The sequence below is a fragment of the Apteryx rowi genome, unplaced genomic scaffold (genome assembly GCF_003343035.1).
Source record: "Apteryx rowi isolate R43461 unplaced genomic scaffold, aptRow1 scaffold_1, whole genome shotgun sequence".
Taxonomy (NCBI): Eukaryota; Metazoa; Chordata; class Aves; order Apterygiformes; family Apterygidae; genus Apteryx; species Apteryx rowi.
In genome coordinates, this window is record NW_020447196.1 from 3,662,004 (window position 1) to 3,687,886 (window position 25,883).

General features: G+C 36.3%; 1 protein-coding gene across 1 annotated transcript in view; it reads left to right on the forward strand.

Moving 5' to 3' along the window:
• Nucleotides 1-25,324, forward strand: part of DPY19L3 (dpy-19 like C-mannosyltransferase 3) — a 37,263-nt gene extending 11,939 nt beyond the window's left edge. Inside the window, exons 5-19 of the mRNA XM_026059958.1 lie at nucleotides 65-186; nucleotides 387-532; nucleotides 2,211-2,334; nucleotides 3,130-3,264; nucleotides 4,971-5,102; nucleotides 6,171-6,272; nucleotides 7,913-7,986; nucleotides 8,228-8,386; nucleotides 9,918-10,043; nucleotides 10,386-10,497; nucleotides 11,069-11,125; nucleotides 14,641-14,723; nucleotides 21,227-21,359; nucleotides 22,111-22,269; nucleotides 22,903-25,324. Coding sequence (XP_025915743.1) covers nucleotides 65-186; nucleotides 387-532; nucleotides 2,211-2,334; nucleotides 3,130-3,264; nucleotides 4,971-5,102; nucleotides 6,171-6,272; nucleotides 7,913-7,986; nucleotides 8,228-8,386; nucleotides 9,918-10,043; nucleotides 10,386-10,497; nucleotides 11,069-11,125; nucleotides 14,641-14,723; nucleotides 21,227-21,359; nucleotides 22,111-22,269; nucleotides 22,903-23,064 — 1,826 coding nt within the window. The 3' untranslated portion in view covers nucleotides 23,065-25,324. The remainder of the gene's footprint in view (nucleotides 1-64; nucleotides 187-386; nucleotides 533-2,210; nucleotides 2,335-3,129; nucleotides 3,265-4,970; nucleotides 5,103-6,170; nucleotides 6,273-7,912; nucleotides 7,987-8,227; nucleotides 8,387-9,917; nucleotides 10,044-10,385; nucleotides 10,498-11,068; nucleotides 11,126-14,640; nucleotides 14,724-21,226; nucleotides 21,360-22,110; nucleotides 22,270-22,902) is intronic.
• Nucleotides 25,325-25,883: the final 559 nt, after the last annotated feature.

The following is a 25,883-nucleotide window of genomic DNA, read 5'->3' on the forward strand; positions in this document are numbered from 1 at the left end:
GTTCAAATGAAGGTGGAGGGGGAAAAATGACAATCTCCTATTTCAATTTCTCTTTATCATTAAGGTTTACATGGTTTAGTATATGACAATAAAACTGAATCTGTGAGGACAATTAACATACTTGAAAGAATGAATGTTTACCAGGAGGTGTTTCTCAGCATTCTGTATAGGATTCTTCCAATTCAGGTAGGCATTTATTTATGGCTTCAGACTGTAAGTGCATTATGAAGATTCCCCAGTGAATCATAGCTCCCCTTTTCAGTTTATTCTAATTAGAAATATTCCTGATACCTTTTTAATTTGTAAAGGCAAAACCTAATTCATATTAAATACACTTTTTTTCCCCAAGTGTTTTATGTCAACATCAGTATCCTTCTGTTTTACAGCAATACTTAGAGCCTGTTTATTTTTATATCTACACTTTGTTTGGACTTCAGGCAGTTTATGTCATTGCTCTGTATGTAACAAGCTGGCTTCTTAGTGGAACGTGGCTTTCAGGGTTGTTGGCAGCTTTCTGGTATATTACAAACAGGTAAGTCAGATTTAACATTCAGTCTTTCTAAAATTTTACCTTATGTCAAAGGTAAGGCATTAAACCTTCAAATGCATGATTAATTAGAGAAAAAATGAACCTACAAGGTCTTTTTCCAGATTAGCCAGAAAACAGTGCAATGCTTATATAACAGAAAGTTAGATAATAAAATTAGAAATGAGCTGAAATTGCAGACTTGGATTTTAAAGTTTCAAGATGTTTGAGTACAAAGTTTTGGTCAAATCAGTGTCTAAAAATAGACATCTTTTGGACATGTCTAGATCCTCAGATGACGTATCCCATCTTTTCCAGCCTAGGATCCCTTAGATGTTACAGACATCCTCTTACATGCCCTTCATGCCTCTCCTCACCACCCCACACCTAACCTCCAGGGATTGTTTCAACAACCTATGATCATCAGAAGTTCAGCTTCTCCATTCCATTATTCCTGTAGACATCTCCTGCACTAAGAGTCAGAAAAAGATGGCAATTGAACTGCTCTGCTGCTTCATCACTTGAAGATTTCTCAGTTCAGAGAGAAACACTAAGGAACTGGCTTTAGGCCAGCACAAAGCAGCTGGAATGAGGCTAAAACTGGTAACATAGGCTGTTATTTGTAACTTAATCAAGGAAATGAAAGTACAGTGTCAGTTCTATCAAAACTGTTTGATATGTTAATCAGCAACTCTAAAGAAGTTAATCTGCAAGCATGTCAATTACAGCAGGATTGTAGGTACGTAGTGGTGAAGCTAGTGTTCTTTCTCCTGAGATGAAAGTAATTGAAAAATACATGCAAAGAGCAATAGTCGCATCTTCATTTCATGAGGGCTTCTCCACTCATAAAAGATTTGGAACAGATTTGTTTTGTCCAGCTTTCTAATAATTCATGGACAATGGAAGCTTGCTACCATTTTTCCCAAATAGAATAAATACATGGAATTGATTTGGAAAAAGACTTTCTGTCCAAATTAAGTATATCTGACGCTATGGACTAACTCCATTTTAGAAATTGTTTTTCTTCCTGTACCTAAGCATGTCTCAGATGTGCTGCTTGTTTTCATTTTTAGCAAACATTTTCTCTACAAAAGAAAAAAAGGACATTTTTCCTTACTGTTAATTGAGATTTTGTAAATGACTGCCCTCTGGCGAGCTTTAACTTCTGTTGCATTTTTATGTTAGAATATTCCAAAAACAATCAGAAGTTTCTGATCAGTTTAGTGGTATTCAAATCCAATGCACTAGGATAACAGGGAAGAGATTAATAACAGTTTATTCTTATATGTGCTTTACACAAACCAAAAAATGGAGTAAAATTACTGGTTACCTGAAAACTCCACATGCTGGATTTTGGGGGTGTTTTTGTTTTGGAATTTGTTTGTTTTTAAATCACTGAAGCTCTGCTTTGTAAGGAAGGTTTAATTCATAGCATACATTTTTTAACAGTAAGTTAAAGTACGAGATTTGAGGTACAAAAAGAATGGAGGATTTGCAGAACTTTCATACTGATGGTTTTTCAGTCAGACATGTTGAAGGGAATAGACTGCAGAGCCTGCAATTTTATTGATAGGATAAGACAATTGTAGTTAAAATACCAGAAAACATGGCTTTCATTGCAACCTCTCTATCACCAGGTTGGGAGTATTTGTTTTACATTGATTAAACTGTTTCTTTCGTACAGAATAGATACTACAAGAGTAGAATTCACCATTCCTTTAAGAGAGAACTGGGCACTACCGTTCTTTGCAGTTCAAATAGCAGCCATCACATACCTGCTCAGAACTCATTTACAGCCTGCTCACGAAGTGAGTATTCCTAACAAGTGTGACAGTAAAACTAGTATCAGAAACATCAGGTCTGTGGTTGAAACATGTAGTGCAGATAACTGTCTATAAAACTTAAGGACAAAATACTTAATAAGCATTTATAGCAGTGGATAGATATAGATAGATATCACTTGTAAAAATGAAAACATTAACCAGACAAACCTTCTATTAATTTAGATGTAGTTGAAATATGAAGAAATACATATGCTCAGCTTTGGAAGAAAATTAAAGGGACGCTTTTAACTTTAATGGGAAGCTCTAAAGAGTACAAGAAGACAGTGCTGTGTATTTGAGAAAACATAAGAGGCTGACACAAAGCGGGTAGGAGAAAAGCTTGTAAAGCTCAAGGATTAAAGCTTTTCTTTTGATTTCATTTGTATTAGGAAGTTCTCGTCATCTGCAGGAATAAAAGCAGATTCATGATACAGTTTCTCTGACTAACAGTTCTAAGTCATTACTCCTCAATTTGTTTAGGTGAACTAATATTTATAACCTAATAAAATATATACTGCATGTTAATCTATGGTTTGAAAGGAGCTGAGAACTCACCATTTTCTTGCAGGTGGTATTAAAACAGTAAAGTGTAGGTATGAATACAAGAACCTGGAATTCTAAAAAAAATTACCATTATCCTAAAAGCAGTTATTGTAGTTAGAGAACTCATTTATGTTTTTAAAACGTATTTAAAAATAAAAGCAGAGTACCTTTCTAAAAAGGGTTTTCTTTTTTGAAGGAAACTAAAGTTAAATAAAAGTTCTTTCCTCCCCCTCCCAGAGACTGACACTTCTGGCTGTATTCATAGCAACCTTCCTCTTTAGCCTGACTTGGCAATTTAATCAGTTTATGATGCTGATACAGGCACTGGTATTATTCATACTGGACTGCTTTGACATGCTTCCCACAGCAAAGGTAAGATCATGATTGGAAATGACTGAACTTTTCCTTTTTTTGTCATATAACTAACAGGTTTGGAAGATTATATTCTTCAGTGATCTGTATGTTAAAAGTAATGCACAATATACCCTGTGCGTCTTTGATATGCTTTTAAATAATCACAGTATATTTACTGTAAGTGTAGAAATGAATAAACATAATGTACACCATTTCCGTTTTTCCAGCTAATTATATTTCATTTTGTCTAATTCACTTCATTGTCTAATTTTATTCCAATTTATTACATGCTATTGAAGTCTAATAGCAAGATGTTTAGACACAGCTATGTTTTGACACTATTAAGGGATCGCTTTTAACCACCATCATAATGGTAGATATAAGTCAATTGTACCACAGCTTGAGCATCTCCTCTAGAACTGACCAGAAAGAAATGAAACACAAGAAATCTTTGCCTAAGACAAAGTCATAACAATGTATGACTTTTGTCCTGACTATCGTGCATCCTTGTGTAGGCACTGTACCACAAAAGAAATAGAATAGGCCAGATTGCTCAAGAAAAGTAGTATCTTTTCTACATTGAAATTCACCATTAAATAGCAACATTATCACTGCTGTGTTGCTGAACTGAATGAGCCAAAAAGTAAAACAGGTGTTATTAGGAGGATAGGCAAGCCTTTACTGTCAATCCCAAGAAACAGAAATATGCTGTAGTAGATGAAAACATTGTCTTTGAATTCAGTGTCAATCTGGAATTCTGCTGAAATGGTCTTAGCCCATTTAAATACTACACTATCTGAAAAAGGTTCTCACAAACTTTAAGGAAGGTAACAGCAGAATGAAGAGCAGCTCATGTTAATTTCATCGTAAATTTGAAGCTGACATAAATATTAGTGGTTGTGTTTAACTGAAAATTAGTATGATGGCTGCATGTCGAAACGTGTGGTTTATTTAATAGTTTCTAAACTCCTCTCGTTATATGTGCAAATGTAAGCTGAAGTTAGCAATTAATGTGACTAATCAGCTACTTTGAAGTTTGGCCTGTTACCAACTTCATCTTAAACTGTTCTAAAACGGACTTACTGCACCACTATTGCTCCATATTAATTTTCCAAGAAGTACAGCTTAAAACTGTTGGAGTTTATTGGCCCATTTGATACTGACTAGGCCACTGCTGTAATACGGGGCTGAACTCGGGATCTACTTTGTACCAGCTAAAATTTATGTTTCCGTACCACTGCATCAGAAGATCAGCTGTTTTCTAGTGTATACATTCAGTTGAACATTCATAATAGTTATTAGTATAGCTTGATAAGACATAAAAAAGTTGCACAGAAATCAGCTAATGTTTGATTGCTTAGCTGCGCTGAGTTGTATCTCTTGGGTCATAAAGGCTTTACAGGGGCTGCAGAAGCACTTACTGTGACTGAAAAAGATACAAAACATCCCCAAAATATTAAGTAATTAGCTTTTCCACACTCTGCAAGTGTTCAGCATGTCCAGTTTGTTATAGCATCAGGCTTCCATAGCAAAAATATAAAATATTAATCTAACAACTTCTGGACATAAATAGAGAAAGGATATGGTAATGGCTATGAGCATAACGATTTAGTGCAAGACAGTATATTTTTGTAAAAATATTGTTGAAAAAATTTAAAAATATTCAAGAAAAAGCAGCTAAGACTGTAAAGTTTTGCAGGCATAAAATATCATTATTATTACAGGTTACGTGGCTCTATATCATTCAACTTTCTGGATTACTGCTAGTCTGTGTCCTGCAGTTCTTTAATTCTATGATTCTTGGATCATTACTTATCAGTTTTAATGCTTCTGTCTTGATAGCAAGGACAATTCAGGTATGTGCTGAAATATTTTTGAAATAATAAATAAACAATGAGAGAGTGAGAGAGAGAAAGAGAGGGAGAAGTAATCTTCAAAAATCTCTCCCCTTGCATGATAATCTTAAATTACTAAATACAGGAATTACTACAGAATAAAGGAACAAAAACATTGCATGATCAAATAATAATGAATTCAGCTACGCTAACTGCAGCATAAATGAGTACATCACACTCCATAATTCTGTGATTGCTATTAACATTTATGATTGTGTGAGCTGCAGTTTGGTTTCTGGAAAAAAAAAATGCAAATGGACTTTGTTTCAGCAGGGCTTGTCTTGAACTTACAGATACACCTCCAGCAAAATATTCTATGAGAAGTAGGCATATGTCAAGTTCTCTTGGCATATTACAGTGCTCTTTTTTTCTGATACTGGTCATTGTTGACAGCTTCCAACCAGAATATGTGAATTTACAGAGCCATATGTGCTGCATCTCTCTCAGTCTCTCTGTATCTCCTTTTAAAAACAGGACTGTGTTTTTTATAGTTAGGCAATGTCTGCACATATTCCAAATTGCCTGTAAGCAGACAAAAGACAATTCTCAGATCTGGAGCTTTGAACTGAATTGCTCAAAATAGTATCACCTGGCAGTTATAATTAGAACATGCCTTTGCCATATTTAGGTGGAAGATCTATCAAATAGATACATGGAAAGGCACACAAAGCTGTTGGAATTGGGGGAATCCTGGATCCCAGTTGTTTCACTGGGTTTCAGCAGTTCTGTAAGCATAATGGGGCCATCTCTGAAAGAGGCCCATTTGGCTAGTCATAAGACTCAGCCAGATGAGTAAAGCTGGACAGTATTTATGACTTTGTCCCTTCAGTTTCTGAGAAGAAATGTATTGGGGGGGGGGGGGGTCTGGATACTTGGTTATGTTTAAATTTTTTGCTTACATTAGCCTGACACAAATTTTATCCTGATTAGACCTAACAGATAAGTAATTTCAAATAGTCTTTGTTGTCTTTGTTCCAAATACGTACAAATCCTAAGTATGTTAAAATGCTAATATGTTCTTATTTCTAGAAAAATCTAAAAAAGGGAGGCTTGCTTAGTAGGCTTGGGAAACTTTTCCTCCATGTACTATTCGTCTCATGCTTGACTCTTCTAGTAAATAAACTCATCAAGGTAAACAAATCATTTTATTGTAAAAGTTATGCAAATTTATTATATTAAAGGCTATTTGTTAAAAGGTCATCTACAATCACAGAATCACAGAATCACAGAATTGCTGAGGTTGGAAGGGACCTCTGGAGATCATCTAGTCCAACCCCCCTGCTCAAGCAGGGTCACCTAGAGCACGTTGCACAGGATTGCATCCAGGCGCGTTTTGAATATCTCCAGAGAAGGAGACTCCACCACCTCTCGGGGCAACCTCTTCCAGTGCTCTGTCACCCTCACAGTGAAAAAGTTTTTCCTCATGTTAAGATGGAAGTGTCTGTGTTTCAGTTTGTGCCCATTGCCTCGCGTCCTGTCGCTSGGCACCACTGAAAAGAGTCTGGTCCCATCCTCTCGACACCCTCCCTTCAGATACTTGTACACGTTGATAAGATCTCCTCTCAGCCTTCTCTTCTCCAGGCTGAACAGGCCCAGCTCTCTCAGCCTTTCCTCATAAGAGAGATGCTCCAGTCCCCTAATCATCTTTGTAGCCCTTCGCTGGACTTGCTCCAGTAGTGCCACATCCCTCTTGTACTGGGGAGCCCAGAACTGGACACAGGACTCCAGATGTGGCCTCACCAGGGCTGAGTAGAGGGGGAGAATCACCTCCCTCCACCTGCTGGCAACACTCTTCCTGAGGCACCCCAGGATACCATTGGCCTTCTTGGCCACAAGGGCACAGTGCTGCCTCATGCTTAACTTGGTGTCCACCAGCACTCCCAGGTCCTTCTCGGCAGAGCTGCTTTCCAGCAGGTCAACCCCCAACCTGTACTGGTGACTGGGGTTATTCCTCCCCAGGTGCAGGACCCTGCACTTGCCTTTGTGGAACTTCATGAGGTTCCTCTCAATAGTGTCTTTAAACAAAAATTTACAGTGGTTTCCACTGCATTTGAGAGAATAGGCTTTAGAAATTGAAGACTGCTTTGTTAATCTTTTTTAAAGCATATATTCAAGAATATTATCATAAATTAACACTACCTAATCAAATACATACGCATATCTTGAAGTTCACCTGCAGTTTTATAGCAAGTATAGATCTGTCCTGCATTATGATGCTGCTGAGCATTTGCAAATTTTTTCATCTAATTCTATTTACTTTTCAATGAGTCTACTTAAAAATGAGTACTTGTTATAAAAATGATGTAGAATATCCCATACTTTTATTTGCTTCTTGTGCAAAGAGATCTTCAGACGTTAGCGACAGTAACATTTTTTCTGCTTTTGAGTTTTAGTCTCTACAAGAGATTGCATATACAGCAGATTAAAATTTAGTACACATTGAAGTATCACAGTAAGATGTGATAAGTCATTGAACTCAAATATAGTTAAAACCAACTTGTCCTAGATAAACTTTACCTGTAATTAAAAAAAACCTACCCTAGTATTTTTATTTTTTTTTAAAAGGTAAATAGCTTGCCCTTTAGACCGCAGGACCGTGATTGCAAACTGAATGCTTATGGTGTACTTTTGTTTGCAAAGCTCCACATTTCAGTAAGCCTGTGTTGAGCTGCAGTTGCGTAAAAATAATGATAAAAACCCACAATCTGTTTACTATGTAAAGTTTAATTTTTTTTATAGTTAGAATATAATTACTTTTTTTTCCTTCATAGAAAATTCTAAATCTTGAGTCAGATGAACATATATTCAAATTCCTGAAAGCAAAATTTGGATTTGGGGCAACAAGGTATGATATGTTCAGCTGCAATTTTAATTTTTTTGTATGACTTAAGTAAAGCCTGCACATTGTTACTCATTTAAAAACTTGGTCATAAATCATAGATCTTTACCTTGTGTTTATGTCATATATTTTCCTCCTAATAATCACATCTGCGGCTTCATTATTGCTTGGAAAAAAGGAAACTTTGGTCCTTTTTGGCATCAAGTTACGAGATGCATGATGACAAGGATTATTCTTTTTTCTTTAGAGATTTTGATGCTAACCTGTATCTTTGTGAAGAAGCTTTTGGTTTACTACCATTAAATACTTTTTCAAGACTCTCGGATACATTACTTTTTTACGTCTACATATTTGTTCTCTTCCCTATGACAGTAGCAGCTGCAACTGTTGCCTTTCAGAACCTCAGGTACAGTACGTTTTAAAAATTCAGATTTTTATCACTTTTTTTTTTTCTTCAGTAGGCTAAGGAACTGACAGTTGAATGCAGTAGCATGCAGTTTTCCTTTCCACAAGTACTGAGAAAACAGCAGTACATGAGACATGCAAATTGGGCGAAATAAGTAACTCCCTATTAAAGCTAAAAAATGTAAAGTGTGTTTCAAGATTAAACAATAACAACAAAATCTTTCCTAGATTTCTCCAAACTCTTTTGCTCATTGGGTGTCTGGGTTTTTTTGTTTTGTTAACAAAAAAAAAAAAGTTAGTTTCTTTCACCCCATTTCCCCTGCGTCAAGCACTTCAAATTAAAGATTTCCTCTGGAGATGCCCTCAAGCTGCCCAGCGGTGAGCTAGCATAGTCCATGCTGAACTCCTTGTGATCTGCGTAAAAAGGTGGGACAAGAGTGGCAGACTGCAGCTTTGCTCAGCCAGCTGCCACCTAATGGGAGTCTCCCTAGCCAGATAGTTCAGGTGCTGCTTTGATCAACTTACTTTTAGTCTTTAGGATTCAGAGGAATTTACAGAAGACTAGAAGAAAATGAGTGCTAAACTGTTACTTAAAAGTAAATGGTTAATTGTAGCCCTCTCAGTTTTACATTGAACCTGGCCAAAAATTAGAAGGAATGATATAAGAATTGATTAATGAAAAATTCAAGGAAAATTATGTAACTAGTGCCAATAATTACAGATTTTATGGAAGACAGGATAAGAGAAAAGGAGACAAGGACACAGGGTTATTATTATGGTCCTAAAACTGTGGTAAAATAGTAGTTGTGAAGTCAGCCATCTGTAAGGCATTTTGTACCATTTAGCCAAGCTCTGCAAACTAACTGAATCCATCAATTTAACAAACAAACAAACAAGACCCTGCAGCTCTTCGTTTTTGTAATCGTAAATACAATCCCAAACTTTACGCTGGTTTTTATACACTGCCCAGTTATCTCAATTACCTCCACACACAAAGAAAAAAAAAGTAGCTTTTTTTTCCTGACCAGCCTTCCACCTACATCAAGCAATAACCAGTCCCTTCAGCATTTCTTTTCTGTAAGCTAACTTCCATTCTATGGCTTTAATAGAATCCAGATACACCAGCACAGCCCACAAAACACAGTTAAGTTCTTCACTTGCATCAAGAGCCCTCTGATAAGTCCTGTGAGATTAGGTGCTTCAAGCAATAAACCAAGCTGTTCAAGCATGCCTTTCTGTAAACATTTTTATCTGATTTTAAAATAGCTCATTTAAGCCCATTGCACTTCCAGAAAACCAGCCATGAAAAAAATACCTGATACTGTATCAAGTTAGTGCTGTCAGGCTTAATTATATCGTAGAAACAGTATTTCCTATTAGAAGAATAAATGATTGTAGACTGATAGCAGCAGTATTTCTCTCTAGCATCAGAAGGATAGAATACTTTTTAAAATGCATGCAACTGTACTATTTGAAGTGTATGACAATGATATAACTTAATATAACACTTTTTATTTCTTGTATTTAATCAGTGGTTCAACTAAAGTTGGAAAATTAATGGAAAAAATGGAAGACTGCACAATAGCGCTGAAGCCTGGGGCTGCTTACAACTTAGTTCACACAGTTCTTTTTGGATGTTTGGCATTAAGCACAATGAGGTATTTTTTTTAATCATTTTACTGAAAGTTTTTGCAAACAAGTAATTTAATAAGAGTATAAAATATGCTGTTATGGCCATGAACCTTCCTTCTCTCTAGCTACCCCTGGTGCACTTCTTCTATACTGAGACACTTCCCAAAAGTCCTGCCACAAAGTCTTTGGGAGCAGAGATGTGCTCAAGAGTTCATGGGAAAGTGCAAAGTTGATCTTTCACTCAGTTCTTTCAGCGTCCTGAAAGTCCAAGAAAGTCGTGTTCAAAATTTCTCTAACATAACTGATTTCATCAACACAGTTTAGCAGAGCTCCGGATAATCAGCAAAAACTTGTCTGTATTCTTCCAGAATGAAGTACCTCTGGACATCCCACATGTGTGTATTTGCATCTTTTGGTCTGTGTAGTACAGAAGTTTGGGGACTTATCCTGAAATGTGTTCGTCTCTACACATCACAAAGGGTTAGCGCTATGCTTATTGCATTTTACAAAATTGTTTGCTGCAAAGCTAAAACAGTCAAGACTCAGAGTTATAAGCCATGTATCAGATGAATAATGTTTTGTAGTCCCCTTAGACTAGATATTTCTAAAGTGTATTTGTATAAACTAATTTTAATAAGTGAAATGTATTTTCCAGTGTTTATATATTAAACAATTCCATTTGAATACACTAGATGGCAATATAGATGCAGCTATGAAAAATAACTACAATTTTACTAAAATATCTTAGTTGCTATGTTAAGAAAGCAGCAGCCTGAACAGAAATTTACACTCTTATACTGAATGATGCAGTGTTTTTTTCATTTCGTAGTTTAAGTATGCAGATATAAACTATCAGTTTGTGGTAGGTTAGTTTTTCTGGAGATTATGTTACTCATTTTAAATAGGGTTTTCTTTAAAACAGAATTAGAATAGGATCTTAAAATTCCACTCCATAACAAACTTATCAGGTATCAGTACATTAAAAATTAAGTCTATCCAAATAAATGTATCACCAGAACTAACCAATGGGTTTTTTTGTGATTTCTCTTAGACATATGTGATTAGATATTCTCTACCAATAATTACATTACTGTACATTTCATATAAGGTAAGATATCTTTCTCTCAATATCCTGACATTTTTTAGTTATATAGGATTTTGCTTTTCTGCTAAAGGGATGTTGTCTTATATACAATTAAATACAAGATTTATAGCTGAATTTTAAGAATTATGATAGCCTGCTCAAATTGCATATGCATTTATGCGTACAGAATTGTACCTAAAGGGTCACTTAAGCTCATGATCCAAAAATACTTGTTCATAGATAAAAGTGTTTGTCTAGTTGCATGTGTAAGTTACCAGGTGTGATTTACATGCATAATTTTCTGAAAGGGTAAGCTGTCTGTTCCAGTTTTAACTACTAATTACTAAGTTGCAGGTAAGGTACAGATTGTTAAACTGTGTAATGATTTATTGTAGGAGCAGAAATAATCCTAGTGTTCTATACTAACATGCTTCATCTGATATGTTTTAAGGTAAATGTACAGAATTATTAAACTAGTTTAATAGTTCTGTTATCTTCAGTCTGTCCCAGAAGCAAATGGTTGTTATAGTCAAACTTTTATATGAAAATATGTGAAACAACATATTTACGGAACACCAAGCTAAAATAACGACATGTTCAAGATTTAGTCTGTCAATCTGTTACAGCCGTAAGGTTTAGAACATTAATTTAATGAATAGGCAGACCATTCTTTCAATGTGTATTTACAAAGACAAAATTCAGAAGCCACTTTGATGCAGAAATTGTTTCTGTAATGCCTAGCAAAAGATGAGAAGTTTTCCATGAAATCATCACCTCCACAGAAACTCAAGGTGAGCTTTGTTACTAAAGTTAAAAAGGTAGTAGTAAAGCGTAATAGTTAAGAAAGCTGCTAATAGACTGAACTTTGGAAGTCTGTTGGGGTTTTTTTCCCCTCTTTAAAATAGGGAAACAAAGTCAAACAGAAAAATATAACAGTTTATCAAGTAAAATTATACTGAGGTATTCCACTTAAATTTCCTTACTGTTTTGCTAGAGGTCTTTTTAGGAATTTTTTTTTTTCCCCCACTGTGCTAGTTGGGGAAATCATCTACCCACTCCATCTCTGAAAGTATTTGAAATACTGCCATTTCTTTTGACGTGGGTGGTGCCAAGAGCGTGACATTCTCACAGATGGTCAAATGTGAGATATCAATTAAGAATTTTCCAACTACTCTTCATGAGCAGATCTGAAGTTCCTGAATCCTGTCAGATTCAATTCTGAAGTCAACAGAAACTAAAGTTTGTAAACTTGACAGTGTGTAGAAGAAACAACAAAAGAAAACAACAAGCCCTTAAAATTTTTTCAGTCCGGACAGAAATCCCTGTTACTAATTTAAGACATCTGACAACAGACTTCTTTTCCTGAAGACTTTGCCCCCAGAGACCAGCACATTACAATTTTGAAAGCTCTTTTACATCCCATTCATTATTCTGTGTAATTTGTCATATCCTCCTTTACTTAATTAAGGAATCTGATATACATCATCTGTTTTTGATATCCCTTACATATGTGTCATGATATTGCTTTTCATGATCTGACATACATGATTTACGACACTAAATTGTTGTATCAGTTCACATGCTTTAGTTTGCATTAATCGGTATTTATTTTGTCATTGTTGCTCTATTGTATTTGAATCTCCGGAAGTTCCTCAGTTTTTTCTAGGCTTGACTAAATGTAGTGTTATCGAAAACTTTGCTACCTCAGAATTCCCTTTTTAAATTCAATTACAGAAAGCCCCATTACCAAAATTTTCCTCTAGTGAAAGGCAGCTGTTTCTATTCATTCAAAAGTTGCAGTAGTGTCACATTGTGACGTGAAAGACCTATATAGATTAGGTATTGTTGTATAATAGTCCCAGCATTTAGTAGATAACACGGTGTCATTAGATTTGCAGTAGATTGCAGGGCAGGTTCACAGTATAACCTAGAAGCAAAGCAGAGCGCATTCTCTTCTGTCACTAGTCTTAAGGGCTCCAGGCAATCTCCATTCCAAGCTCTCAAAAGATTTGGCTAGCTGGGGTGGCTTAGCCGAAGAGTCTCACTTCACAACTGCTTAATTTCTTTATTAGTCTGTTTTGAGGGATCTTCTGAAAGCAGAAATCTGTCTACTGTAATACTATAGTACTTTCCAAAACTTGTACTAACGCTCTGACAGGTGTACTACCACAGGTACCTTTTAGGTCTTTCTCAGTCTACCAGTCAGTATAATTTTAACAAATATATTAAATAGTTATACGAATAAATCCCTTGAGTGGTCCAATTATATCTACTGCTCTCCAGTCTTCCTACATAATTACAGTTTTAATGAAAAAATACATATTTTTGCTAAGTAGCACAGCAGCATCATATTCAAATTCTTCTGAACTCTTGGATGAATACTGGATTGGATGATTTATGGCTTTTTATGTGATCACAAGGGTTTTCTTGTACTTTTTCCTGTGACATTTCATTTTGCAAGCCAGGGATCCTTTTTATCTAAAGAAAGCAGGTTTGCAGTAGGTTTCACCACCACATTCTCTGATGCAAAGCCATCAGTTTGTTATTAGCATTGTCATTATCTTTCTTAATTGCTTCCTTTTGCCTTTGAATACTCACTTGCTGAAGCAACAAGAAACCCTTTAAATAAATCTTTGTTCTGTTTGTTGGCTGGGTTTTTTTGGTTAGTTTTTCAAAATCCATTTCAGCCCTTCTTATTTCCTTCCTCCATATTTGATTTAGGTATTCTTTGTCTTTGGTAAATTTTGAAATATGTTTTCCCCAAATAGTCTATTGGATGTTACTGCACAATCATACTTTTTTTTTTTTTGCCTTCATGGTTCTCTTTTGATTCAACTTTTTGGAATGCATTAATGGCATCCACAGCACATCTAAGGATTTTAGGTTCTGATACAGATTTTGGGACGTTTTTCAAATCTCTCTTTAGCTGTAAACTGCCTTTCTAAAGTTAATGGCACCGTGTTAAATTCTAGTGCCTTTTCTCCTGCCTCATAGTTGTTATTTGATGGCTTGACTATTATATCTTGAACTGTTAGAGGTTGCATCTTTCTCTTGGTTTTCTTCTTAAAGCTCACTCTATCAAGAAATAAAACATTTAAACTTATTCTCCAGTCAGGGAACTGAAACAACTTGTTGTAATGTAGATGTAATACATAAGAGTAACATTCGGTAGCAACTTTTACTTTCCCATTGACTTTAAGGTGTATACTCCAATTACCAGCTAAAAGAATCCGGGACCCTCCAGTGAGACATGTGTCTGAGAAAAGCTGCTCTCAGGCTCACCACAACTGGTCATTCTGTTCCTCTCTGGTCATCTGGCAGGAGCTGCAGATCTCAAGCTCCAAAACTGTCTGTATGTATTATGATGACAGTCACACATCCTTCATAAGAAGAGTAGATAATGCTTATGACTTGCAACTTATCCATGAGCCAGACAAGATCAGTTGCCAACTGAGAGGAAATAAAGACATCCATTCCAACATGCAGAGCTTTTCTTGTTCATTCTGCCTTCAGTTTGTTTTATTTTGTTTTTGTTTTAGTTCTGGCCAGGAATAATGGATGAACTGTCAGAGCTGAGAGAATTCTATGACCCAGACACTGTGGAGCTGATGAACTGGATTAAGTAAGAGGATTTTTTTCTCTATTTAATTTAAATGCTATTTATATAGATCTAATGTTCTTAGTTATAGTGCTTTCTATTTGTCACAGGTCGTCAGTGAACTCTAGTGACCCATGGGGACAGTTAAGGAGGAATGGGCTACCTAGAGGTTAGCATATTAATGGCTGTGGACAACAGTTAGATGTAAAGTCTTCCAGCCTGCTCTGCTCTGGTTCAGTATCATGGCAGTGTATTGCATGTGTGTCTGGAACCAGTTTACTCCACTTGCTCCTATAAGCACACATAGTTCCCAGTTGAAAGAGGTATCAATTCAGAGGTACCAAGTTTCTTCCATAATACTGTATTTACCTCATTACATCAATAATACTTTGCATTGAAATAATTTCCCTCCCTACCTCTTCCATTGGATGGCCTTCTCTTTTCAACTTTATAGTTTTAAAAATCTTGGATGTACAGAGTTGTAGGGCTGGAAAGTCTTTACTCTGCAGTCTGTTTCTTGGACTTTAAAATAATCCAAGTTGTTCATACTGACAGAGTACCTCATTGTTACAGAACATGGTGATTCTGGTGTGCAAAGTGGACAGAAATCTGAATTCAGAGCTCTCACTATACCTAATTACACTGAAATTAGAATTAATCCCAATGTGTGTTCTGAGACTTGAACAAAATATTTGTAATCAAACTTGAACTTCCCAAGACACAGTATAGGTGCAAAGTCTATATCAGGAATATGAATTAATCATTTCAATCCCACCTCATCAGTTAAGCTTTCTCAGAAAGCCTTTCTCACAGAGCATAGGAAAGTATTTATAAGGTGGAAACTGTTTGGGGCACTGCATGTAGAAGATCCTGAGAAAAGGGCCAGGTAGGGCATTCTCTGGAGGACTGTGAACTTAAAGGGTATGTTCTGTGAAATAAGGTCACCACTAAAAACTCTTAGGTTAAGTTCTGAACAGAGATATTCCTGGGAGTTGGATATATTTGGAAGGTGTTTCCTTCTTGAGGAAAATATTCTGAAAGGAAATCTGAATTTGCTACATTTAGCCCTGAACTGTTTGAAATATTTCCTTGGAGCACTGTGTTGTGTTTTTGCATACAGTGAACTTAAGTAAAACTGGTCAACCAGCAGTTAAAGCCCATTCCACCCAGAGCAACATTTTTATGCTCTGTAATGTTGTATTTCTTTAGTCCATCAGCCAGGAAGAGTAATTTACAAGCAAAATATATGGCAAACCTTCACTGACTTATTTTGAAAGCAGGCCATATTTTTTCCATCATTTAGTATCTCTGTAGCCATATTGACATGTTCTCATGACTAATGTTTACCAGCCAGTTCCATTTAGCACTACTGTTTTATTAAGCGATGGTAAATGTCTGATAGTTCAGGTCTCCTGTGTACAATATATGGAGTTATATATAGATTTATATATAAAATATGCATGTGGAGTTATTCCCAGCCATGAACTGGATTTGACTGGATCCAATGAGAATAATTTTTCTTATATTCTTAGTGCTGAGAATGCTAAACTGATGCTTGTCCTCTTTTCATTTTAAGTCATGACAGACAATTACAGAGTGAAATTTTCTCTTTAGAATTTATTGTGGTTAGAAATATTATTCATGTAAAGAAAAGCTAATTATCTATGCATTAAATACCAGTCAACAGAAATTTATGATAAGTTCCTCAAGGTGGGACTCATTTTCTTTACTTAAATTCTGATGTGTAAGAAAAATATTTTACTGTACTAACACTTGATAGTTCTGCTATAGTTAATGATCTGTCAAGTTTGCATTATGCTTCAGGAACTAATTATTCATTATTAACACTCAGTATGAGGAGCTCCAATTTGTCATGTGTAGCACTGAGTTAGGAATAACTCATCTGTATTGCAGTCTCTCCACATCAAGAAGACCCTTCTATCTGCTTAGATCTAAATGCATATTAACTTTTCCAAATATACAATCTGAATAATAGCCAACTATTCATCTGTCCAGTGTAAAGTGTCTGCAGTTTGGGGGGGTTTTTTGTTTGTTTTTTAAACACTATTCCACTTACTAAAATTACTGTAGCATTTCCAGGAAGTTTTACTGGTTTATATCTTTACAATAAAGTTTTTGCATAGTATTGGATTGCATCTATTATAGAGCACAATTTTTGTTACAATGATCTTTATCCCGGTCTCTCTTTTTTCTGCCTACCACCTCACTTTTAATGTATTCTAGTTGTACCAGTGATCCAGGATAGTTCACAGCTCTGGTCCCACATTGGAGGGCCACAAGCAGTTACTAAGAGCATAGAAGAGCTTGTTACAAATTTCAAACTACAGCCAAACCAGTGGAAAAGTTAACTGAGACTGAGATTTGGCAGAGCATGGTTGTGTCAAGTGTATTTGATTCAGGTGTGGGGGCCAATCAGGCAAGTTTTTAAATTATGGAGACCCCACAGATTTAAAAATAAGCAGCTAAGGTTACGAAAATGGAATACCCATGTTTCACTGATGGTTCTTTTATTCGTTAATTTCTGCTAATGGCTATCCATTAATTTCAAGCCAACTATAAATTCTAACTCTTCACTCTTACTTACCTATGTGCCTGATGTATGATCTCAAGGGTAATCATACCAAAATCAATACATATTTCACACTTTAAAGGTAATGCTACTAATTTTTTTTAAATGTTTTTTCTTCAATTCTTGGGCTTATCCTTTGTGATCAACTCTTGATTTGTCAGTAAAATTCAGGCATGTACTTAATAGTGCCTTAGAACCAGGTTTATAGCCACTGTGTAGGTGCACTCCTTTATGAGAGCAAAATATCCATGCATAAAATTGGGGCTGGGACTGACACATCCTATTGCTCTTTCTTGGTGGCTTTTCCCATTTTTACTATTTTCAGTCTTTCTAAACCAGAGAAGGAAAAGAACCTTGACAGTTTCATTGAATATGCTCTACTGCCTATCAGTTTCAGCTAATCCTGTAATATTTTAATATCATATTCTGGAATTAAAAAGAGGGGTTTTTTTAAAAAATGATTCTAGAGTGACATATTTGAAAGGCCCTTTTCAGAATCTCCTTCTCTCTGACCCCTTTGCTTTGTAGATTCATATTGCATCCAGATGCTAGTACAAGAATCTGAGATTTGTCAGATATTACAGCTTTGAAAGCTGACTACAGAGTTCAACTTTGGAGGACTTCTTTAATAGAAACAGCCATTCTCTTTCTAATGATGTAACCTGTAATTGCAATGTTTGCCATTCCAGTGGGACTGCCTTAAAACAAACTCACAATATATCTTTAGCAACTTAATAAAAGAAAGAATTACTACCACTTTTTAAAGTTTGTGTAAGTAAAGCATAGACCTGTAATTCCTGTAAAACACTTTTCTTTTTAATGAGTTATTCTTCAGTATTTACATAATTCTCTACATTCTTAAGCACAGATTAAAAAAAGGCTTCACACATTTCATTATAGGTCTTAGTTTACCCATTAGTTCAGCTGTAATTAACTTGTTGAAAGCTTAGAGCTTCAAAAATAAATGAGATTATTTGTTCAAAATGCCATCAGGTCTGCTTGGAATGACATTTAAATTATATAATGTAAATCAGTTTGACCTGCAAGTCCTTGTCATTATTTAGTGACATTTCGTACAGAATAAATTGTTTGCAGGTTGAGCAGTGTGGTATGGAGCTTGGCAGAAAGCTATAAAAACAAATTATCCTTTCATTTTATACATCATTTATTCAGACGTTTGTAAAAATTGCTTCGTTTTTCTATAATAGAGAAGTGTCGTTCAGTAGTTTGAAGCACATTAGCTGCCTTGGATACAGACCGCTGCAGTTAGTGTCTGACTCAGGTAGGAGCATTAGAGAAAGATGCTTGCATGAAATACAGATATCATGCTGTACCTGAAAACTGTTGGTTAATTGTAAAGTCTCCCTCTAGTGGCTGTTTCAGAAGATAAAAACTTGGTAACTGCTACCAGCTCCAGTTCTTTAAGCTAGAAATCGGAAGGGCAGACATCGCATAAGCTCAGTGTCAGTTCCCAGGTGTCTGTCGCCAGCAGTGTAGCCCAGTGCCAAGTTTGGTTTCTTGGCATTACCAGGAGAGCACAGGAACAGAGTGCATCTAATAGCACTGGCAATAGCCACGTGCTGGTCTGGGAACCGTCCGAGCTGGCCCCCATAAGATAGGGACAGTGATATGTCCTAAGCTGCATAATTTTCCTGCGACTTCATACGTGTTTCCCCGAGACTCAGGTTTACATCTGCCTTACCCGGGAACACCCAGCTCTGGGCTCCATCCAGGAACAAGGCACGTAAGCCGCTGCTTTGAAAGGCGAGCAAGGGGCAGTGCTCCCTTCTAAAAGACAGGCAGAAGAGAAAGAGGTGGCACAGCTCTCTTAATACCTGGTAGTTAAACACATTCACCAATAATTTCACTTCTTCTGGGCAAGAGTGCATGCTCTTGGGAAGAACTGAGCCTGCGTCTTCATCTTTGAAAAGCGTTTTAACCAGTAAGTTAGGGAAAAGGGACTTCAAAAGGAGAAGAGAGGCAGCTACTCCTGCAGGCTATTTGGGGGAGTTGGTTTTGGGGGGGGGGGGGATGTTGTTCATTTCAAACAAAGTTTGATCCTGCAAGTTTGCATTATACTGGGCTCTTCAGGAATCATAGGTGAAGGATTGCGATGATGAGGCCGAGGCAGGAGATGAGTACTGCTGAGCATTACAAAACCTAAACTAATCTTGAACAGGCACAGAAACAGACGCCTAGCACCAGAGAACTTTGCTGGACCAGGCATGAACATACCTGCTTATGGAAGGTGTTTTCAGAATCATCATTTTCTGTTTAGGTGTCTGAGCTCTACCAAGCCCCTCTGTGAATGTAGTCCATGCTCTTTCAGCTTAGTCTAAAGAATTGTGGTTTGTTGCAGATTCAGGGATCAGTCCTAGCTGACAGCCTACCGATCGGGGCCGTTACATATGTGTAGCATTAAATTCTAAGACTGATTAATTCATTTCTTTTGATGAAACACTTACTTCATGACACTTACGGCTTTGAATGATTTAAGTAAAAAAATATTAAAGAGAGATTTCATATTTTCAGAATTTAAAGTGAAACTGGTTTTATAAACTGCTGAAAAACTAGTATTTCAGTAAAGTTCAAGTGGCATATTAAAAATACTATCTCTGTCCTCTCTAGATGAAATTAACATACTAGTGCTAGAATATTTAGGAAGGGCTTGTAATAAATATTAATTCGTTTATAAGCATTATCTCGTGGGAGGCAATAGTAGAATTTAATGCTTGATCTCTTAACACTTTCAAGCCTATCATGGAGCTTAAAGCAGACGAATTTATAGCTGTGGTTTCAAAAGGCTTCTGAATGCACCCTGGTGTGTTGCAGTCATGACTATCATAGATGGATGTGTGTGGATTTCAGGTGTCTATTCACATTCCTTTCTAATTTCATTTTACTTTGTTTAATGTATAGTTCTTTCTGTTTCAGTCTTTTCACAGAACACCCTTCAGTTTTATGCCTACTGACCACTAGATACCAGCTAAGCAATTGGCATACTATGACACACTTTTATTAGCCTAATTGTAGTAGTCTGTACTGCCTTGCATTTTTACTTTGCGTCTCTGCTGTGTCCTACTGTTGTGCCTTTTCATATATTTTAGGTTGCAAACTCATGAGGGTGGGAGGCAGAGATCATTTTTTCGTTATGGGTATTTAGACAATCCTGAAACACCAGAACTGTCATTTAGCTAACAATTCCAGGCGCTGGCTTTGATTGTAGGTGAGATCACAACAGAATACAACAGTATTTCTATTTAGCATCTTCTGCATCATCTCCCCACAGCCATACTTTTTGTAACTAGGGTGACTTTTTTCAGGACTGTACATTATTTCTCTCCCATGATTAACCAAACAGGAAGATCAGTCTGTCTCACATTAGGAAAATTTTTATTCCATTCATTTTTCAAGTGAATGCCAGGACAATAACAAGAAGTGCTTGCATTCAGATTAGCTAATCTGTTTTATGTAGAATGTCTTATATGAGATATAAATCTAAGTCACAATAATTTTCTTGCAATAAAGAAAAAATTAGGATATAGAAGTCTATAAATATTCAGCAGATATGTGAATGCAAGAAATAGACCAAACATGGAAATTGATTAAAGTTTTCAAGCTTGTGTTTTCCATAAATGTTTTCATTAGGTATGATAAAATATTTCCTTAAGTGTAAAGAATATGTATTTGTTATTGCAATTTATTCACTTCACCAATGTATGCCTTTTAAGAGTACATCATTAAAGGGAATATTGGAATTTAAGGCTTCATCTTTTGGGGGGGAGGGGGGAAGGGTGCACACATTTGCTTTGGCAGTTTGGTCTGTGAAAAGAGGAGAGGCAGAAAAACATTTTTCAGTCTTTTTCCTTCTGATCTGTAATAATTGAAGCCAAAATGCCCCTACAGAGACTTGTCAGACTTGTGAACATTTGTTTAGGTCAAACACTCCAAACACAGCAGTGTTTGCTGGGAGCATGCAGCTACTAGCAGGAGTCAAACTGTGCACTGGACGGATCTTAACCAATCATCCCCATTATGAAGATAAGAATCTGAGAGAGAGAACAAAACAGGTAAGAACATTCTGATTGTTTCAGCTAATACTCATCCTTGTCACTGGCTCCACTCCACAAAACACCTGCCACCTCTAATAACACATTAGAGGTCACATCTCACACTTTACCCATTGCTCTAGCTTATTTTCAGATACAGTCCCAGGATTTAATTTCATTTGTGAAATTCATAGTACTTTGGGCATCTGCTAACTCGCTTCTGTGGCTGGTATATGTCTGAATAACTATACCTAGATACTCAAGCTAGTTCTGAATGAACAGGTTTGGGTTCTGTTGGCATTAATAGATCCTGCTTCTCAACCAGGTTCTTTAACCTATACAGAGCTTTTCCTTGATTTGCCTAATACTCTCTTCAGTTCCCAAACTAGCACATTACATTTAATATAGAAACCACCTCTACACAGAGCTGGAGAGATAGTTTTAAGCTATCATTCCCTATAAATTAGACAGTCTCCAAGAGCTTTACAGGTATCTACCAAGGACTTTCTGCAGAAAGCAGCAGACAGCAGCACGAGTCATTATCTTCCAGTTTTGTAGTCAACAGCAACGCTGTTCTGCATCATAGTAGCTGTAATATAGAAACTCTAGACTGCTACTGGGTACAACATATGTATTTTGAAAATACTTAAGTCATGTGGATTATAGATCCCATTTCTTTCTCTGGCTCAAGGTAAAGGAATCATGAAAGAGCAAACAAATGCATAGTGATAATATACTTATTGTCTTACAAGTTAATTTTCTTCCTTTATAGATTTATCAGATCTATGCCAAGAGATCTCCCGAAGATGTTTACAGAATACTGCAATCCTTTGGCACAGACTATGTGATCCTAGAAGACAGCATATGTTACGAAAGAAGACATAGTAGAGGCTGTCGCTTACGTGACCTGCTTGATATAGCTAATGGTCATGTAAGTATTATATAAAAGTTTTAGAAATAAAATATATTTGTTAAGCTTTTTGTGGAAGAACTGTAATTACAGTTTGAAGCAGCTTGGATTTTTCCCCTTCATTATGACAGTGGGAAGTAGATCTAATGGAGCCTTTAAACACGYTCACAGTTGCCAGAATGAACCCTGCTTGCTTTTAATGGTATTTCGTAATTAACAAGGAGGACTTTAACCTGGGGAAAATAAGTAATCACTTGCTGCTGAGCATCAGGTTAGCAGTGCACACGTAGCATTCCCCTCCAGAGAGTAAATCATGTCATAGCTTCAGCTCCCTCGGGCAAGCGGACAGTTGTGCTGCGCCCATGCGTCAAGGGAATTTTCAAGCATTTCTGGTGTTAACATGGAGCCATGGCAGGCAACATAACCAAGAGCAGATCGGTGCCACTGACACAGCAGCCGTTTACGAATAATAGAGACAGTGATACTGTAATCTTAACATTTCTTCCTCCCACTTGTTTTACACAGTCACTGTTAACAAATCTGACCAGTCCAACCCTCTGAATGTATTGCCAAGGTTGTTTTTAGTTTCTTATTATTGCTTATAACAGTGAATTGGCTAAAGATATTTCACAAATCTGTTCACTTTCATTACAGATCATGGATGGTTTGGGAGAGAATGAACCCGATTTGAAGCCTTCATTGTATCCTCGCTTCTGTGAGGAAATTAAAAAAAATCTGCCTTCTTATACTGTACACTTCACTAGAGTGTTTCAAAACAAAACATTCCATGTTTACAAACTTGCTAGGCATAAATAACATTTCCAACAATGGCTTCAAGTTCAGTATTTTAATGCTAGAGCCCACATTAGAAGATGCAGTAGTTTACAAATGTGTTACATTTGTAATATATTTTACATTAATGGTTTCTCGTTTAATTTTTTTTTTTTTTTTTTTTTTTTTTTTTTTTAAGACGGCCTCATTTTGATAACATTCTTTGATGTTGCCAACATTTTCATAGATTCATAAATAAATGCTAGCAGGGACCATTTTGATTATCAAGTCTGACTTTCTGAATACCTAGGATATGCATTTTTTCTGATTTTTAACCAACCAAAAGACATGAAATGAGCAGCCTGTGTGACCACTGCAGAATAGCTAAACTATGAAGTTCTGCTCAGGGTTTTGGATTTTTACTATAAAAATGATAGAAATTCAGTGAAAGCAGGCCATGCTACTCCATTCCTAAGTATGCATTATCTTTGTGAACCATTAAAATTATAACAATATTGGATTTAGTCTTACAATCTGATCCTTTCTGACAAACCTTTATGCTCTTTCAGTGCCTCTTTTTTGAATTTGTTGGGGCTACATGTGGACATGAGTTTCCAAGCTTATGTTTGCAGAATCAGTGTGTGCAGAATCAGCAAACAAGTTTCAAGAATAAAACTTTAGTGACTGCACAGCATTTTTTAGTGATGCAGAAACATGCTGTTTTATAATGTTAAGCATTTAATGATGGAGTGTTATGTATTTCTAATGAGAATTAAGGTTGAAGCATGCTTTTGATACATGTTGCATGTTTGTAGCCTCTTACAATGCTCAGGACAAACAAAGAACAAATTTCTCTGCTTGGATTCTCACAACACTATTTTCTGTATTGCTTTCCAAACCGCAGGGATCCCTTTCACCCCACATGTATTCCAGAAGTAGGATACCAAAATGGAACACTGCCAGCCTTGCAGGAGAAACATTCATCTCAAACTGGCAAGAAATTTGGGTATTTAGAATATGTTCAGGTACTAGAGCTTTGCTTTACAGTATTCCAGATACAAAGCTACATTTTTAGCACACTAAAAACTGTCATTATGTCCTTGCTCCTTATCCTAAAAAATAGATTACAGGGGTTCTTTTTGAATTGATTTGGAAGATTAAGTGAAGGCAGGCCTCAGTCTCCGAGAACTTTGTGATTTGTTTGTAGCCTTTGTCTTTTTTCCAGGCTAGAACTTTGTGAATTCTATTAACTTTTTAAATACTATGTAGATAACATCTCACTTTTACTGTAATTTAGTGCTATTTTGGTTTTATATTGAAACTAGAGATTAAGTCTGACTGAAAGTCTAACAGTGCTCTCCAACCTTAATTAGATATCTACTAGGATCATTTGTTTCTTATGAAAAACAGAATTGTAATAATCAAGTGCCTCTAGGCCAACGTTGAATTAACATTTGAACACCTATTAAGAGTGTTTGTGGCCTGTGCAAATAACTCAGTTACAATAATTACCACTGCAATTAATTTCTAATGATGAGAAACTTAAAGTGCTACCGATAGCAAACTCCACATTTAATTTAATCAAGATGTGTAATGAGATTAACTTTCACAACTGAGCTGTGTTCCAATTCCAAATGATTTAAATGTTTTCCCTTTTCAGTTGTAGTAAGGTAAATTACTGAAGAGATGGGAGACAGTTATGTCACATGCTCAAACAATTTTATACTCAGTAAATACTCATTAAACAACATTCAACATCTTCCTGCACTTTCATGCTAACACAAAGGAAAGTGTGCTTTAACCAGACCGTATTTAAATCAAACATTGACAGTAGCTAGATTGTTAAACTGAGCAACTGAAACTCCTGAATAATTTCTATCCTGTATCCCTTAATGAGGTTGGAGACCACTGCAGTTTAACATAATACAATAATAAAACATTTTAATCAGTATTAAAACTTTAATTAGGCCTGTAATGATGCATGCCTGTTCTTGCTGAAAGCATGGGTCAGTGAATTCCTCAATGAGTGCCTTACAGTAATTGAAAACAAGCACATGTAAGGTAAAGTATCTCTAGGCTGTATTGTCTTGTTTTGAAATGTGGTTGTGTCTTTCCTTAAAGGTGCATTAACTTTCTTCCAATTGAAATGAAAGATTCCAAGATCCAATCATAGCCTATGATTTTCAGAATTTATTTCTAGATAACAGCTGAAACTAAGAAGTCCTGACTGTAACAATAGTTATTTTTAAACAGAGTAAATGTTTTTCTTCAGCAGAGTCTCTGTTATTGACAAAACAGAAGTTTAAGCTTTTTGTAGAAAATAGAGTGAAAAAAAAATTACAAAGGAAAACCTAAGATAACTTTTTTCTTCAGAAAGCATTAAATACACAGCTGTTGTGATCCAGAACTACCACAGTAGCATAGTATCTCCTTGGAACACAAATAACCCCCAAAACAGCCTAGTAGAAATTAGAGATGTTAGAATCACAGTATTTTTGAAATTGCTTTAGCTTCTGCAGTTAGCAGTCACTAAGGCCTCCATAGTTTGTGACACTTTTAAACAATTGCAACCATTCCAGTATCTGAAAAAATTCATTTCAAATGGAGAGACATATTTCAGTGACCAATTAGTACAACCTTCAAAAGACTAATCTCCATAAAACAGAAAATGCCAAGCAGCAGACCACTTACCAGCTCAGCAGAGGGAAGGTGCTCATCAGCACAGCACACCAGGACCATGACCCCCCAGCAGCAGCAGCAGCAGCTTTTCTGCCCTGATTTAAGGGCTTGGCTCCAGAGCGGAGCATGCTGGGGAGGGTGGCGGTGAGTCGTCAGCTGCGGCTGAGGTGCTGGGCTGCGGGGAC